This window comes from Limanda limanda, chromosome 2, assembly GCF_963576545.1.
Source record: "Limanda limanda chromosome 2, fLimLim1.1, whole genome shotgun sequence".
In the NCBI taxonomy this organism is placed as follows: Eukaryota; Metazoa; Chordata; class Actinopteri; order Pleuronectiformes; family Pleuronectidae; genus Limanda; species Limanda limanda.
In genome coordinates, this window is record NC_083637.1 from 12,094,288 (window position 1) to 12,111,491 (window position 17,204).

Consider the following 17,204-nt stretch of genomic DNA (forward strand, 5'->3'; position numbering starts at 1 on the left):
ATCCACTAAAATAAAACAGAGTCATTGTGTTTACTGGCATCAAAGTCTTTGAGATTTCAATAAACATACATCACAGACGGACAGGAGATGCTCCCAGTGTTTGGGAAATACTCTTTATTTCAACAGTCCTCAGTGTTAGTATTTTTCTCATTTATGGCATCATTATCAATATTGTAAACAAAACTCAGAATGATATAGATTCCTGGTTAAAAAGGGACCATTATCAAAAGAAAATGTATTTTTGCTCCTTAGAGTGTATGTGTGTGTGTGTGTGTCAGTGACTCTTCATGGCCTGACTTTGGTTCATGGCTTTGGCTGAATCTGTTCGAGTGGCAGCTGATGTTCAGTTGGATATTTCAGGCGTCTCAGATCCTCCTCCACCTGACACACAAAACAATCGCACACAGAACACTTGTCGTTACCAGTCATTATCTCTGTGGGATTTAAACATTTAATTGTTGAACCCTCTTGAAAACTGTGTTCTCAAAGTTTACATGTTAAGGCTGGAGGATAATCACTAGAGGTTAATCGACCCAATTTGCCCATTCGAACAATCGCGAAAAACAACAAAAATCTTGTCTCTCCTCCAGTTTGAACTGCAAAATGTATTTGTTTCTCAGCCATGACTACATTCATAGTTTTTTATTTTTAAATGTGACTTGTGTGTATCTGCAGCTAAAGATTTAGCTAAAATGGAGATAGTAAAAACTCGGCACATCAACTAACCTGAGCCAGTTCATCCCTCAGTTCGTTGTATTTTTCCACACTGAATCTCTTCCTGCTGGCGCCTTTGTAAAAGTAATGAAGGAACTGCCTGTCTTTAGCCTCTGGGTATATGTAATCCTGAGGGAGAGAAGAAATGAGGTTTAATGTTAATGTGGAGAAGAAAACCTATACTATTTCTTTAAATCGCTTGAGTTATATTTGGGATATATGTCCCTGTGGCTTGCCTGTTTGGTCATGACGTAATAGGCAAAGACTCCGATGCTGGTGGCGTAGGTGATGAAGTAAGTGACAGGCTCCATCACGTCCCACGAGTAGACCCACCAGGTGAGCCAGGCCAGAGCTCCACCCTGCACAGACAGCAGGGCCATGCCGGTCCAGATCACCTTGGAGCTGTGGAACTCTGCTGATTGAGACAGCTGAGCCTTCATCTGTCAGGAGATTATACGAGGGGGACTGTTTAACAGCTGATTCGAGACAGAGATGAAACCTTTCGCTTTTCCTAACAAAGAAAGACAAATGCATGTAGCGGTAGATAGAAAGGAGCATGTACTACCTTCTCTAGAGGCGAGAGTTCCTGTTTGAGGTTGTCCAGTTTCTCCAGCAGCTCCCTCTCTTTCAGCATTTGGTGCTCGGGCATGTGGAGCGCTGTGTGCAGCAGGTGCACCACGTACTTCATGTCCTCCAGCTCCATGGCGTGATCGCTGGATGCACACACTGCGATAGTGGACACAAGTAGTCAGGCATGGAGAGATAAATCTGGCTTTTTATCATCATGTGTAATTGATACACAGACAAAATGATCTCATGGTGGGGGTGAATGTGGTTCATACCCTTTTCAGGTGCTTTGACACCGTAGACGGCATCGTTGATGACGAGCTGGAACTCGTTGTCCAGCAGGGCGTCGATGAGCGTGCTGCTGGGTATGGCCTCTCCATCTGTCAGACAGAAGACAAATAGAGAACTCAGTCCATTTACTGTGATCAAACAACTTTCTCCAACATCCTGTAGGAATAGTTTTCAGACAGACTGCCTACAGTAACACCAAACAGAATGGAATGCTCAACGGTTCACTCCAATATAAACCTCAGACATTAAACTGCCAGACATAAAGTCAGTGATTTACAGCTTAAATAAAGGTACCTGTATAGAAATTCGATATATTGGTGAAAATAAATCTATGCTATGCAGTTTTACCACGTCCCATTTCATGAAATAATAAAACCCGACCTATGGACTTCCCTTATCTACTTCAAAATACAGTTCAGCAGCTTCTGAACAATGCACCTGGGTGTTGTACTAAGGTGGTGTCAGAGTGCTACAGAATAAAAAGCACGTTTTTCCAGTCTTTCCAGAAACTGTGCTGCATTGTGGACAAAGACATAGACACCAAACACCCCTGTAACTGTGTTGTAAGCTTCATATAAAAGCACATAGAAATGGAAAACCATTTAAGTTAATAATGCACATCTACATTACAGATGTTGAGGTTGCATGTAATGGACAAGGATCAAAACCAATGAAAGAACCATATGTTGTTTATTCGATCCATCCTTCCTTGTCCAAACTGTTATTCTTGCTGCTCACGTAGTTAAAGCAGAGACAAAAAGCTGGTGACAGCGATCTGATCAGCATATTCCTCACACCACACCCTGAGTTTTATTTTCATTTTCAAACCTGAGCCTCGACAAACACTGATCCAAGATTTACGAAGATTTATCAGATTTCATGTGAACAAAATGCTTCTAACGATGCAGTTCTCCACAAAACCTCAGACTTTAAACGTGTGAATCAGTGGAATTGTCCTTTAACCTGTGTTGAGGGTCACAAACAGACTATGATTCAGTTTCCATGTTAAAGCAGGGCTGACCTTTTGTACTAGAAAGTGAAACAAGTCACCAGCAGTGCAGTATTCATGTCTTTTAGTTAAATAAAAGGTAGAAATACACACAGTATTCAACAATACTGTTAGAAGTAAATGTCACGCATTCAACATGTAAAAGTAAAAAGATGAACATGAGTGTGGCCTTTTTACAGGATCGGAATATTTTACCTGATTATTATTTCTGATGCAATAAAAGAACTTTGTTGCAGCAGCTGGTAGAATTGGGCTGATTTCAACTACTTTATATATAGCTGGTAGTTTAATCTATTATAATACATCATCAATTCTTATGAGTTACATTTGAAACTTGTATCTTGAATAAATGAAGTGGTGTAAAAGGTGGAGTATTTTAAGTAGTAGATTATCAATATAAAGTAGCATAAAATGAAAATACTCAAGTATAGGTTTTATTGTAAATGTGTGCCCGTCTTCAGAAAAGTGTTAAGCACCACTGTTACCGATTAACTTTGAAAACCTTTACACTTTAATCTTGTGAACGACACACGACCCACTAAACCTGACTGCAACAGAAAAAAACACCTGACTGACTACACCTGAAGAATGTGGTCCGCCCGTTGTGTGCATAGCTAAAACACCTGCCACGTCATTAGGACACATACCCTTGGAGATGATAGAAGCAGTCAGTCCGGGGTCCTCTCTCTGCAGATCTGTGATCAGGTCTCCCACGCTCATCAGCATGGGCCGGAGGTAGAACAGACAGTTCTCGTTCCTGGATGGCAACGGGACCTCCAGAACCAAACGGCCATATTTGTACCTCACAGACACATCTGCAACACAGAGAGAAGGGAAAAGACATTTACTTTAAGAGGGTTTGGTGCCACAGCCGTGTGTCAGGGAACAGTTGCTTTTTATGTGGATGTAGTAACAGTGTATTACCACTGGAGGACGGGAGTGTGCTGTAGAAAAGAGCTTGATGTCCAAGTGGAGGCCACCTCTGCTGAACCTGAAGGGAGGGAGGGAGAGAAAGAAAGACAGAGACGAAGAGGGCATTAGAACACAATGAAAAGACTTTTGCTAGCTTATTTATGCAAGTTCAACAGTAAACCTCTCTCTCTTCAGTAAAGAGTCTCAGCAGTGGAGATTCGACAGATGCTGAGCCTCTGTCACGCTGCCAGAAAGCAGCACCAATTAAGCTCTCTGTGCTTTGGCCCCTGCTCTGAGAAAGCTTTTACCTTCAGACGATTATCTTGCACTGCCACAATTGTGCCTTTTGAAATGCCTCTCACTCCCTTTCCAAACAGTGAGTAACCTGATCAACCGGGAGTATTACTCTGCGGATTACACCGGCTCTTTTTTCGCTGACGCACGATTTTCATTTAAATTCTAGCCGTCCTATTTAATGAAGTGTCGGTGTGCGAGTGCTATCGCCTTCCAAGACCTCGAGCGTGTCTACCCTCCTGGAGGTAATGGAGAACCCACTCATTAGGAAGACTTGATTATTGCAGACAGCTTTATTCTCCGTCTAGTGCTTATTCATTCCTAGGGCGTCGTTCTTTTTTACTTTAAACGCTAATGCATACGTCTACTCAATATTTAAAGCCCCTGGGACGTGACAGAAAGCATGTGAGGTGATGATGTTCCAAGACTGCTTTCCCCTTCCCAATGCAGAGTCCGACCTTGACTTTGACCATCTGCTGACACCGAGCACCAATCTTATACCCATGCATTAAAAAAATAACAACCTATATATTGTATTTTAACCCTGTATGGAAGTAATGATTGTTGTTTGGCCTGGCTCAAATTTAACCCTTTGAAAAGCAAATACATACAGAGAATCATTAACATAGAACATCTTTTATCCTCTAGTTAACAGTCATAACTGAAAAAGAACACAAATAAATAAATATAGGAATACACAACAATCAATAGCTCGAAACTAAAGTCTATAAATTAATTTATTAAAATTGCCAAATTGTTGCCATTTTAGCTAGCTGTGGCTAACTCTACAATACGGGAAAAACCAGTTTTCTGCAACCAGCATTACCACAGGCCATGCAAACAGCCCATTCCAAACGGGCATGTTTAGAATGGCCACTGCACCAATGTCTGACCTGGTATTGGATCAGTATATAGATCTGCATAATCGCCGATGTCCAATAGGGTTAGGGTTAGGCATTTCAGATGTAACATCTCAAATGGTATGACTGGTAATCAGTCATAGCAGGGTAATGATTCACAATCATACGTCCTCCAGTTATATACTAAAAGCTGAACAGTTACATCAACAACAGATTCCTTCACAGTGGTCAGAAGGGACCTATTTGAATACGTCTCGGTCCAACCAGCAACCAGGGATGTGGGGGCCTGCGTCCTGCCCAGTGGATTCGATCAATATCGCATTAAGGAGGAACGAGAGAGCCGCCCATTTTCATGTGGTGAGAGAGCATGCCAGCCCGGAGGCACAGAGGCGAAGCAGAAGCCGGATGTGCAGTTCTTCACACTCCAATGGTTTGGAGCAGGAAAAATAATATTCACATCCTTAATGAGCAACTGTCCACATGACTACAGGGTTCTGTCTCCCTCCGCACACTGACAGAGATCTAGAAGGTGAAACATCACAAGGCAAATACGTTGTTTACTGAGGATTACAGCCATTTTTGAGCTGCTAGGTTTTGGGAGCTTGCTAAAGAAGTAATGCATCACACTGTTACGGAAAATGGGATGCTGCCAATCCTAACAAGAGCCAAACAAACTGATCCCACAGAGACACATTCAAACAGCTTGTGTGAGATCTGCAGATGTTGTTTCACAGCTGAGAGCTGTCAGAGCCTTACCACCTACACATCAGTGCCCCCGGTCTCCAGTGAGGCCTCGGACTTCACTGAATCTGTGCAGACCCCCATTACATAAAAACAGTGAGGGCTGAAATCTGAGGGAGGCATGAATGTGAAAACAGTAACAGCTGCCACGATGTAAATGGTACAGAAAATATCTGACAACTGAGAAATGTGTACTTTCTCACAGCAACCATGAAAATCTTCTGTGATTTTTAGGTACAGACATATTTCTGGACTTTTTCTGATGCGTTCAGAACAACCGGACCGTTTCCCGGGAGTGTTCAGGTGAGGGTTGTCTTCTGGTGAGACCAAGCAGGAGGCAGGCCATGATGTACAAGTTGGTAACAGCACATAATCACCTGTATCAGCACTTATTGTCAAAAGCTCTCAAGTCCTATTGTCTCTCAATGTTGACATCTTTGTCGGCGTCCTCTACATGTTTGTCGCGTCTTTTGCATTCAGAGATATTTCTTCCATTCTTTCAGTTTTGCCTCTGTCGTACATTAGAAACGTCGTCAACAAGCCCACTCACTGCTGTATTCTCACATGGGCTCACTCAAAGAAGCTCAGGAAATGGTCTGGGACTTTGTGCATTTATGTAAACAGCTTATGATAAACAACCTGCCGCAGCATTTTACAGGTCACCCCCGACTGGCCAAGCCAAAGTGGGTGCAGGAGCTGACTGTCGACTTATAAATGGTGCTGACTGTCGACTTATACGTTAGATTCATGGGCATAAAATGCTTGTATACAATCTCACTCTCATAAGCAAACACCCCTGGTGAAAATTGTTTAGCAGTGGAGTGAGCTGAGCGACATTTGCACATTCTCGTCCTGCAAATTTGACTAGAGTAGAAATGGAACTAAACATCAAGGGCGATAGGCAGGCTATCTGTCTCTTTACCGAAGGGGAGTGTACAGTGTGGGTGCTTTACTGAAGGAGAGTGTAGTGAGTGTAGTGTGTGTGTGTGTGTGTGTGTGTGTGTGTGTGTGTGTGTGTGTGTGTGTGTGTGTGTGTGTGTGTGTGTGTGTGTAAGATCAGTGACTCGAGTCAATTCAACAACTGATTGCCTCGAGGCAGTTTATATGCTGGATGGATACACATCAATCCCATTTTAAATCAACTGAATGTGGCCAGTGTGGCAGACAATGCTGCGGCTTGATGAATAATAGTCATTTTTCCAAAGCCTTGCCCTGTGTTATTACTTCCCTCACCTAAGTGTGGCAGTTACAAATGCTTTCGCACACATCGTGGAAGCAAGATGTGGTTTATCGCAGCAATCACAGTTAAATGGAAGCTATCTCGGCGTTGCATTCACTTGAGAAAAAATGTATTCTGCTCCATTTTGAATTAACAGAGAGATCAAAATCTAGTATTTTCCATCCAAGCAATCCCTGCAGTGCCAGAGCGAAGCCGAAAAAATAACAACAATGTCATCTATATGTACACAAGCATCTCCCAATGTCTCTTATGGGACATATTTGATTCAACGCTCTAAGAGTCGACTAAATGAGAGTTTCTCTCAGGGAAGAAAAACAAGAGATGATTTTTAAAATGCACCGAGGAGGTTATATTGTCATCTAAACTCGTCAGTAGGTGGAAGGATGCGTTATGGGTCAGGAAAGAACCCATCACATTTTGGTGTGGATCCAGGATTTATTTTATTCACTACTTTCACATTGCGAGATGACAATAATAATTCATGGATCTTGATGAACTAAATCCAGAATGTTTAGATGAAATGATTCAGATATTTGTGTCAGAGTGTGTTCAACTGGTGCAGAGCCAGAAAAAGATCTGGATCTAGTGATATTTAATATGGTTTTATAAAGAGACTGCTGGGTCTTGGTGGATGTTTGCAGTCTACTAAGTGCTTTCTAGTTTTTCTCCTGAGATAATCTTTTTGATTCAGAAAAACAGAGCAGATTTTCTCAGATGAATGAAAAACATTTCCATAAAAGGGCTAGGATTTATGGCAACACATTTTATCAAGGTAAAAATGTACATATTACCAATTATATCACAAAAACGTGATAAATGTTACATTGTTATTCATTTGAAGTTTTAACCCTAATTGTTGCCCCTGAAGGTTCTGGTTTGAAACATATAAATCATGTACAAGCCTTATATTTAGATTGATGAAAATCCTATCACGTTAATCATTGAAATTGTTATATAGCCCAGCCCTAAAATTTTCATTGTGGCTATTGTCATGGAGAGAGACAGCCACACCTTTCTAAACACATACAGCATTGTAGTGCCTGAACAAGCCCAGACATGGCGAACCCACGAGTAAGAGGCCATCATCATGTCACATGACACATAAGAGCCACTGGAGAGGAACGGGCCACTCTGCTGCACTTGATGGCGAACGTCACCCCTCGCTGCTCCATTGAGCGTTTGCCTGCTTATCGAAAACAAACGTTCCCATTACTGCAGTGCTCAATATTCAGAGTGCACGGTGGTCGCAGGCTATTCAGTGTCCTTTACACATTTTTTGGGAAGTCGATTCTGCCGCTGCGGGGGAACAACGCTGCACACCTGCTCCTCAGCGCCACATAATTTCCCCCAACTGTTCTTCGTCGATACAATCTGCTGAAGGTGTATTTACCCCCTTTATACACATATCTTATTAATGACCTGCCAACAGGGCGGAGGGGGGAGGGCATGGGGAGGGAGAGAGAGGATGGGGTGTGAAATCCTGAGCATTGACAAACTGCCATGTCCCTCTTCTGCAGCAGAGCAGGTCTCTGCTTCCTGCTCGAGGAATGATGGGGGGTTATCACGGTGAAAAGCAGTCTCTCTCTCCCTGCAGTCTCGCAGCAGGCCACTTCATTATGAATCCTGTCACAACTGAGCTATGGCTTGTTGTGTCTGCACTGTTCCCCCTCCTCCACTCATCACAGGTTTGAGGCACAATGCAAAAGGTAAATTGATTTTTTGTGCATGAACGTGCATTGTTGTACACACGGCTCGAAAAAGAAGGAAAAGGGAAAACGTATACATGCTTGCGACAAACTGGCCTTAAGGCTGGGGTGAAAAATGACAGCTGCCAAGAAGAGAAATTTAATTATTCCCCCATTGACATTATGAATGAAGCAGCCAGCCCTCTACCATAAAAAAGATTAGCACAGAAGCTTTCGTTTTCTGTCATCCAGTTAATGATCTTGTCAGGTCAGGAGTACAAAAGGATAATCAGAGCGAGGTGCTGACGACTGAATGATGAGAACAGAAAGACAGGGTTTGTCTTTGTATCGCACATGGAGAAAAAAGGAGCAAGAAGAAGAAAAATCTCTCCTGGAATTTGGTGAATGTTTTGAAACACTGTGAATCAAACCATAAAACTGTGAAACATGTCGAAATGACAGAAAATGTTTGCAGACGGACAAATAACACAGGATAATAAGACGTCAGATGGTGTATACACACATTTACTGCAAATTAAAGCCAGTTTTAATTGATTTGATAGACAATAGGAGTGTGAAGACGGACTTTAGTCAAGCAGGTCCAACAGGCCGAGCCTCTCAGTCCTTTACAACTTTCCACATAGTTACTCACTAACAGGAACTTCTCCTCTGTCTCTTCACTGCAGCCAGAAAGTGGAGGCTGGTGCAGGGTGATGAGCAGAGGCAGGACCTTTATTTCTTCATTTGCTACCTGAGAGCAGGACTTTTGTTCACAGTAAATCTCCACTCGACCCCAATTGAAGTGTGTTACTCTAAAGCCCAGAGGAACACAATGATGGTGCTGAATACTGAAAAGATTGGAAGAAAAGATGGGGACATTGATTTGGTGTTTGCAAAGGTCCACAAAAAGAGAGATTTAAAAAGGACCAGCATCAATCCTTCAGTGTCAGGATATCTCACGCCTAGAGAGAGATAGCTCTTTTTGCAAAAATCTGGCACTTCTATTAGCCTATTCTATAATATCCTTAAGGAGTATAACATCACAAACACCTCCTCTCGGAAGGGCTTATGGGAAAGGGAACTTAATGTTAGGATAACAGATGATGACTGGAATGATGCTTGGAAAAGTGCTAAAATACTGAATGTCTGTAACCGGGTGAGAGCTATGCAACTGAAGCTCCTACACACGGTTCATATCTCTCCCTCTCAATGACATAAATACAACCCTAATACATCTCCACTGTGCCCCAAGTGTAAGATAGAATCTGGTGGTCTGACACATTGTTTGTGGGATTGTAGAAAAATACAGCAGATTTGGCAGGTCATAGGGCAGGAAATTAATAAGATTATGTCTATTAACAGTAATAATAACCCTTTATACCTGCTACTTGGTATATCTGATATGTCCATCACCGACAAATTTAAAAGAAGACTTTATCAGACACTTGCTTTTTGTGCTAGAAAGTGTATTCTTTTGAATTGGATCACAGATAAAGCTCCATCTAAGTTCAGTGGCAAAGGGATGTATTTGAATATGTTGTGTTGGACCATTTGACATGTAAACTTCACAGCAATGATGATGCCTTTCGTAAAACATTGGAACCCTTTCTGTCATATGTTGGTCTGAATGTTTCCACCATTCTCACAAGAGGGTTTGTATCAAAGCTCAGAATGCTCTGCCTCAAAAGAGGCACTCTGTTTTACCATTTAATTGATTTACTTTTATTTCTGTATACTTTTATTTTACTTATCTGTTTTTAATTTTTTCTTACTTGTATAGGACGTGACCCCTGAATCTTCTGCCTGTATGGATTTGAACATGTGTGTGAGCCAAATGTTTGTCTTGTTTTTGTTTTGTTTTGTGTTGTATTACCTGTTGGAAAACTAATAAACATATATGTAAAAAAAAAAGGTTTGAGGGGATCTGTGTGCAGAAATAGAATATCATGTGTATATAATAAATACAGTATATCATAGTGCCTGAATATATTAGTTGGTCAATGATATCAGCCGATATGAGCATTTTAGTATGAAATTACGTTTATGAAAACTTATATTTTACAGAATACAATAAAGTGCAGATAGGATGTAAACTTAAGTTAAAATATATATATCCATCAGCTGATATACCAGTATCAGATCTATTTTACTCCTCAACATTGGTATTGGCTAAGATCGTCAAAATCCATATTGGATCTCGCTCTGATATTTAAGTCTATAAAGTAATCTACAAACTAAGGATCAATTTGTTTTTGTTAGCTTAAAATAAACCCTTCATTTCTACATAAGGGGAAGGGACCCTTTCATGGAGCCCACCATGTTGCACCACTAGGTTTCTACAGCAGCCTAGAAAGGACAAACACTGGCTCTACAGACGGCCTTTTATCTCGTATTTATAATCCCTCCAGGAAATCACAGGTTTTCCTACTCAGGGAAGAGATATTCAGCTGGTTGCAATCTGCAGCCTCGCCGCAAGACAAAAAAAACCACTTCACTGAATTAAAAAAAGACACTAAACTTTTCCACTGCCAGATTCAGTGAATCATATTTCCCTTTTGGTCAAACAGCGGCAGGCTATGCTTCATAACAGGGTTGAATCAGGAAATGAAACGCTGGAGAACTAGTTTGTCGGATAAAGAAGAAGTCATCAGCTTTTGTCGGTAGAAAGATAACACAGGGCCGGGGAGGGGTCTGACATGAAACCATGGTTGAAATTTGAGATAGTTGTGGTTATATGGTATTACATGAGGCCTAACCACTAGGTCAACCGGATGCCACAGTCAATACCAAAGATAACTTGGCCGTTGTGTTACTCTGCACTGGTCTTTGACATCTACACAACTCTGGAACACATATCTGACAAACTCCCTGTGGGTCATGTTCACGTGCTTCTTCCAGTCCTTTTCTATTTCTGTGGGACGCTGTCCTGTTAAAGAACTGCCTCTGTGGCGGGCACGTCCTTTTTCTTGACACTACGTAAACAGTCACGTTTACAGGAATACAACATTTTTCATCTTAACAGCAAATTGTCCGTCCATACGATGAAAGGTACCAGACAGCATATGGAGCCAGAGGTCTGTGTGGAGTTAAAGGTTTAACAGACATTTCTCTCCATTTCGGCAAAACAAGTTTTCATTTAATCGCACTCAAAATGCCAGCAAGCCAATAAAGGTGCAGGGAGTAGGGATGGCACAGTGTTAACACTCACTGGGTCATAAACTCTTGACAACATCGCTGTGAGCGATTTCACTGGACATTTAACAACAACAGAGACGGCTCAATATCGGCAGTGCATTCACTTTAATCTTTATTGTCAGATTTCAGTGTAGGTAGCTTCACTCTTGTGGTGTGCTGAAGGTGTGGGTGTGTGTGTGTGTTGGTTAGATGAGTTATCTCCAGATGCAGAAACATTCATCACACATAATTGGCACATTGCCTCATCAAGCTCCCTTTTGGCATTCAGGGTAAATCTGAAGTGTTGCCAAATCTGCACTTTTGTTATTTTCTTTAACACCAAATCCTCTGCTGTTGTCTTGCTGGTCAACTCTCCTCCCACCACTTTCCTTCTCTGTGACACAACAGTGTTCTACACTCGCAACGCTTTAACTTTATGACTTTAGTCTCTTATTATTGACAATTAGCATTTTACAAATTAGATTTTTCTATTTGATGAACAAGCGTGCTTTGGTTAATATGGGAAAATTCTAGAAAAAAACTAGAATGACCTCCCTCCAAGGCCCAACAGATCCATGAATTATTCACTGGGAAACCTGTGAAAATGTTGGAAAATAGCCCATCTCACAATGTTTAACAGTTGTTTTTGTGTAATCTGGCTTACAAGCAAACACACAAACCAACAAAAAAACTGACAGTGCAACAACACCCTGTAACACCAACTACAGACAATACAGTTTCCTCCTGATTTGTACCTGTATAACTCTGACTGAACATGCCTCATTTTCACAAAGACCAGAGTTGTCAGTCCACACTGAGGAGCAGTGTCACTTCTTAGGAAATATGTTGAATTGCCATCAAATCAACAAGTTTCAAAGGGAAAATATCTCCTTTCTTCATCTTGTTCAGCTTCCTGAGACTTTCAAAACTGGATGTTCAGATACAAAGCTGATATCAATCCTTTCATCTGCCTCCGGAAGGAAACTGCAAACAAAAGGTAGAATTTTCACAAAGTTTTTCACGAGTTACTGCTAAGTGCTAACACAGGATATGAAAAATCTGCAGTCGCTGCAGTCGGAGCAAACTCGGTCTCACTTATCTGCATTAAGAATACTGCAGGTCGTTGAAATTTCTCCAAGCGCTGCTGCTGCTCTGCATAGTCGTATTTCAAGCTGCATCATACAATGTTTATCTGTGTAGTACAGTCTGCAGAAGAGAAACAAATAATCTCAAAGAACCAGAAGTTACTGGTTATAAAAAGCCAAAATTCCTGAAGGTTCATTCTCTTCCTGGAGGCGGTGGGGATGTTAGAGTATCAAGTCTTCTGTGGACTTGGTTATTGTTACAATATTATCAAAGAAATTTGAAAAAGGATATGACAATAACTGCAGCTGCTCACAAAACATTGTATCTGATTAACTTAAACAATCATCTACACACCAATCAATTCATGTCTGCTAATACTAATCTACACACCTTAATACAAATAAAAAGACTTGGTTACATTGCACAATTACTCCTTCACAAACTGTGCAGCTACTTAACTCTAGCTGGCGTATTATATTACAAACTATTTTGATACTGTAGCTTTCAATTTAATTAGATTTATCTTTCCCCTCACTTTCTGAGTGTGCTATGCACTAAAAGCCCAAAGCAAATTTCTCATATGAGGAAAACCTATTCAGCTAATAAACTTGATTCTGATACAAAACCAGTCATTTGCTCTGGATTCTGAAAATTGATTTTCTACACAGTAGTATAATTCTGCCTTGTCAGTGGCTGTCTTACTAGAGATGTTGAGCCAGCCTATTTTAAACTAACTGTAGGGCAGCCACTCTGATAAAACACTTGACCTGGATGTTTTTAAATCATGTTCAATATCTGAAACGCGCATTTTTGCACCTTTTTGTTAAGTTCAACCTGGATTCGAGGAACTGCACAACAATAAATCAGCCTATTTGAGCTTAAAATTGATATTCCACCAGGAAAATGTATCTTTTGATCACTAAACACTCCCCAGTCTTTAGGCTGTGGAGTCCTAGGGGATAAAGACGCAGACTGTGAAATTACTCTGTAGTCTATACTGTCTCTTCGAGTGGACATTACTCTGTCAAGGCCCAACAGTCCTCTTAATTTAAATGGAATTCCGTTGAGTTGTATTTGTGTAATCTTACTTGCAAAGAAACAGATGGAAAGTGGTTAATACAAAACCTTCTGGCCATAGGTTACAAAAAGGGGAGAGAAATACCCCAAATACAATGCTTTGAAGTCGGATCCATCACAGAGAACAGACCCTGTATCCAGCTTCTATGGATTCCACTGGTGACTGCAGTTTTCAATGCAGAAAACAAGAGATTGTCTATACCATTACAGTATAGAATCTAAATGAAAGTATGTTTCCACTTATCTGCTATCCATTCATTTTGATCCCAACATGACGTTAACCAAATTCTGTAGAAAATATGACTTTTAAAAGGGACATAGCGCATATAAGGATGATGTGTTGAGTGTGTTTGTACCATTAGAGGTCAAAATGGGTTTTCCTGTTGTGTTAGCAGCTGTAAGAGCACTGGTATTATGTCCTTTGAAAATAGGCAAACTGCAGCTCTGATTTTACATATGTCCAAGTCCAAAAATAGAACTCATCTTAGCCATCCTCTCATGTGGGAGTGAGTCATGACATCCTGCCGACCAGATATAATGTTTGTGTTTTTTATCCCAAGCTCAGAAAGCTGCCAGCTTCACTCAGTATGAAGTCAGCTGTGGCGCTAGCAACACAGTTTGCCCTTCTCTCCCTGCACTGTCAGAGATGTGAAGTGTCCAGGTGGGATCTGCCTGCTCACGGCTCAGCTGACCTCTGCAAATTCTTTGCAGCGGGGAGAAACCATGGATAATAAAATATAAGTAATTAAAAGTGGCCATATTTAACAACCCATGTAAGTGTGGTTAGATCTGCACCACAAAAACCTCATGACTGATGCTTTGATGCAATCAGCGTTTTCACTTTATGCAGCATCTCTGCCCAGCACTACACTAAACAGCTGATTGCATTTGATGATTTACACAAACGTATTCCTCATAGCTTTGAATCTCCCATTATGATTTATAGTGGACTATATACACACAGGCCTGAACCTGATGATGCACTATATGATCAAATGAGATATTGACCCTTCTGCTGGGCAAGCTGCAGAGCATAGCCATGTCAGTGATGCCTATGGGGATTGTGTAGTGTAAAGGCTGATTCATGGTTCTGAATCAAACCCAGGCCCTTGGTGCGCACCTAGACTACACACGGCTCCTAGGCCATTGTCAGCATTCTTAGGTGTGTGTGTCGCTCTTCAATTACACTTCCGAAATGCTAGTAGGTGTGGAGCCGTCATGCTAGTGGCCGTAGAGTTTCTAAGCTACCGTGTTGAGTTTGTTCCGGTTTACACTTATTTACAAATTCTCTGGTGTCTCTGTTTACTTCAGAACAATGGCGACTGTTATCATGTTGGAGTTGGAGCTATTGAATGTAGAAGAGCAATTACTTTTTCTTTAAGAACTGCAACAAAGACAAGAAAGACGTCGGAGGAGATAGTCTGTACCATAGATATATATTTAGACTAGATAAATAACCATAACTTGCTCAATTTTCAACCGATCTGGTTTGTTATAAACGTCAGAGATGTAGATATGACACTGCATACTTATGAATAATTATGTTATTTTCAAAAAATTTAATAATTTACGCAGTGTCATAACTACATCTCTGACGTTTATAACAAACCTGATCGGTTGAAAATTGAGCAAGTTATGGTTATTTACCACTACCAACACAATGTTATGAGTGAGCGAGCAACCTCTGGCAAGATGGCCGCCATGTGGTGACTTCCGGCTCCGTTGGCCGGCAACGCAGACGAGACATCTAGTCTCTATATATATCTATGGTCTGTACGACCATTAAACCTAGTGAGGAGCGGGAGATTCTGGAAGTACTGTCTCCCGGACATTCTATGCCACCAAGGTGACCAATCACAGCTCTCCCTTCAATGCGTAATTGGGTTTTTCGGGATTGGCGTGTCAGGGTACAGCATTGAGTACACGTCTATGTGAAGGATATATTCGATGGAGAAGCTTGATTGGGCTTTTAGAAACTCTCTACAATTAGCCGCATTTTTCATGGTCCCTTTCTCTGAATGGCTGACTGAGCACCTTTCCCAGGGGAGTAATGGAATGAGCTCTGCTTTCGAGATGAGATAATGTTTAGTTAATGGTGAGTCCTGCTCACTTTTCACTGCAGATGGGCTCGATCGATCATTCAGACTGTGTGTAAGCCCCCCATCCCCCCCTGTGGAGGAAGATGATGCACCTGAGGGATTCCTGAAAGTCCTGGATGAAAATAACAGGTCACAGACGGATGAAGTGAAAATTTGATATTTTTAAATAAGGTTTACATCGGATTGAAGACATGTAAATAAACTTAGCCAGGTGTTGGGGCAGAGAAATAACGGATGGAAGAAAATAAGTGTAATATTTTTCTTTTCAGCACTGAAAATAAAAATATATATGCAAAACAATAGTTAAATCAAGTATCACGAACAAATATCAAATATATGTTATCCCTCCTCAATGTCCTGACACGGTGTTTATCATTAATATGGATCCAACCTTTGATATTTAGCTTTTGATGAAATCCAGATAATTATCGATATTGTTTTATCGTCCAGCCCTGAACGAAGACAGATGACTTGGATGTGTAAAGCGACCCAGTGTCCCCCAGCCACACTGATCCCAGAGCAGGAAGTCGTTCAACTCGAATAGTTTCACAGGGATATTAAACAAACATAAGCCGAATTACAATAATCACTCAAATGGCTCTTTTACCGTGTGGAGAAATGCAGCCGGACGTGTGGCCGCGAGTCCGCAGCGAAGAGGCGGAACACTTCCTACAAGTCTCGCCAGAACTTTGCCGAACATCCGCGCCGGAGCCATGTCAGCTGTTCACCAGGTCAGCCGGGTTGCTCGGGGCATTCCGGGGGGAAAAGGCGTCCACGGCGGGGGAACCAGAGCCCGGTGCTCCGCTGGAGAACAGGCCGGTGCTCCGCTGGAGAACAGCAGATCCGGTTGTGTTAGCAGCGACGGGACAGAGGGAGGAACAGCGGGCAGAGGGAGGAACAGCCCCGGAGACCGAGCAGCAGTCCTCTTCCTCCTCCTCACTCCGGTTTCACTCCGGTTTCATTTGTCCTTGTCCTTGTCCCTCCCTGTCTCCTCACTGGTGTGTTCAGTGGAGCGGTCCGTCAGCAGAGGGCAGGGAGCCCGGCAGCAGCTGGGCAGGATGAGCCCCCCCAACCGGAGGAGTCACAACTACAGGAACCACCGCCCCCCTCGGTTAGCACAAGTTAGCTAAAGGTGCTAGCAGCAGTGTGTGCTAGTGTGTGTGTGGTGTTTCATTTAAACGAGTTCAATAAATGTATCTTCAACTACACAGCAGCCATGCGGACAGCTGCTCTACAACATGAGGTTGGCGGACCCTTCAGGCGACGGGCGGAACTTCCGTTGAAGAACCCGGAAGTGCTGCACATGTCACTCAGAAAATACACTGTTGGTTCCTCTTCAAATGAGCCCTGGAGTGATGGTTGAGTTGTGTTGTGGGTGAGTTGTGGACATGTAAATGTGTGAGCTCTAAAATAAACAAACACAAATATTGTTGGCAGTTAGCCTCAACTGTCATT

General features: G+C 41.9%; 1 protein-coding gene across 1 annotated transcript; it reads right to left on the bottom strand.

Annotated features, from left to right (window-relative positions):
• Positions 1 to 83: 83 nt before the first annotated feature.
• LOC133024064 (calcium uniporter protein, mitochondrial-like) lies at positions 84 to 16,923 on the bottom strand. Its single transcript, XM_061091029.1, has 8 exons — positions 16,357 to 16,923; positions 3,506 to 3,572; positions 3,229 to 3,396; positions 1,557 to 1,661; positions 1,280 to 1,440; positions 951 to 1,154; positions 727 to 843; positions 84 to 381 (listed from the first exon to the last, which is right to left on the bottom strand). The coding sequence occupies exons 1-8, from the start codon at positions 16,462 to 16,464 to the stop codon at positions 304 to 306; spliced, it is 1,008 nt and encodes a 335-aa protein (XP_060947012.1). The 5' UTR covers positions 16,465 to 16,923; the 3' UTR covers positions 84 to 303.
• Between the last annotated feature and the right edge of the window lie 281 nt (positions 16,924 to 17,204).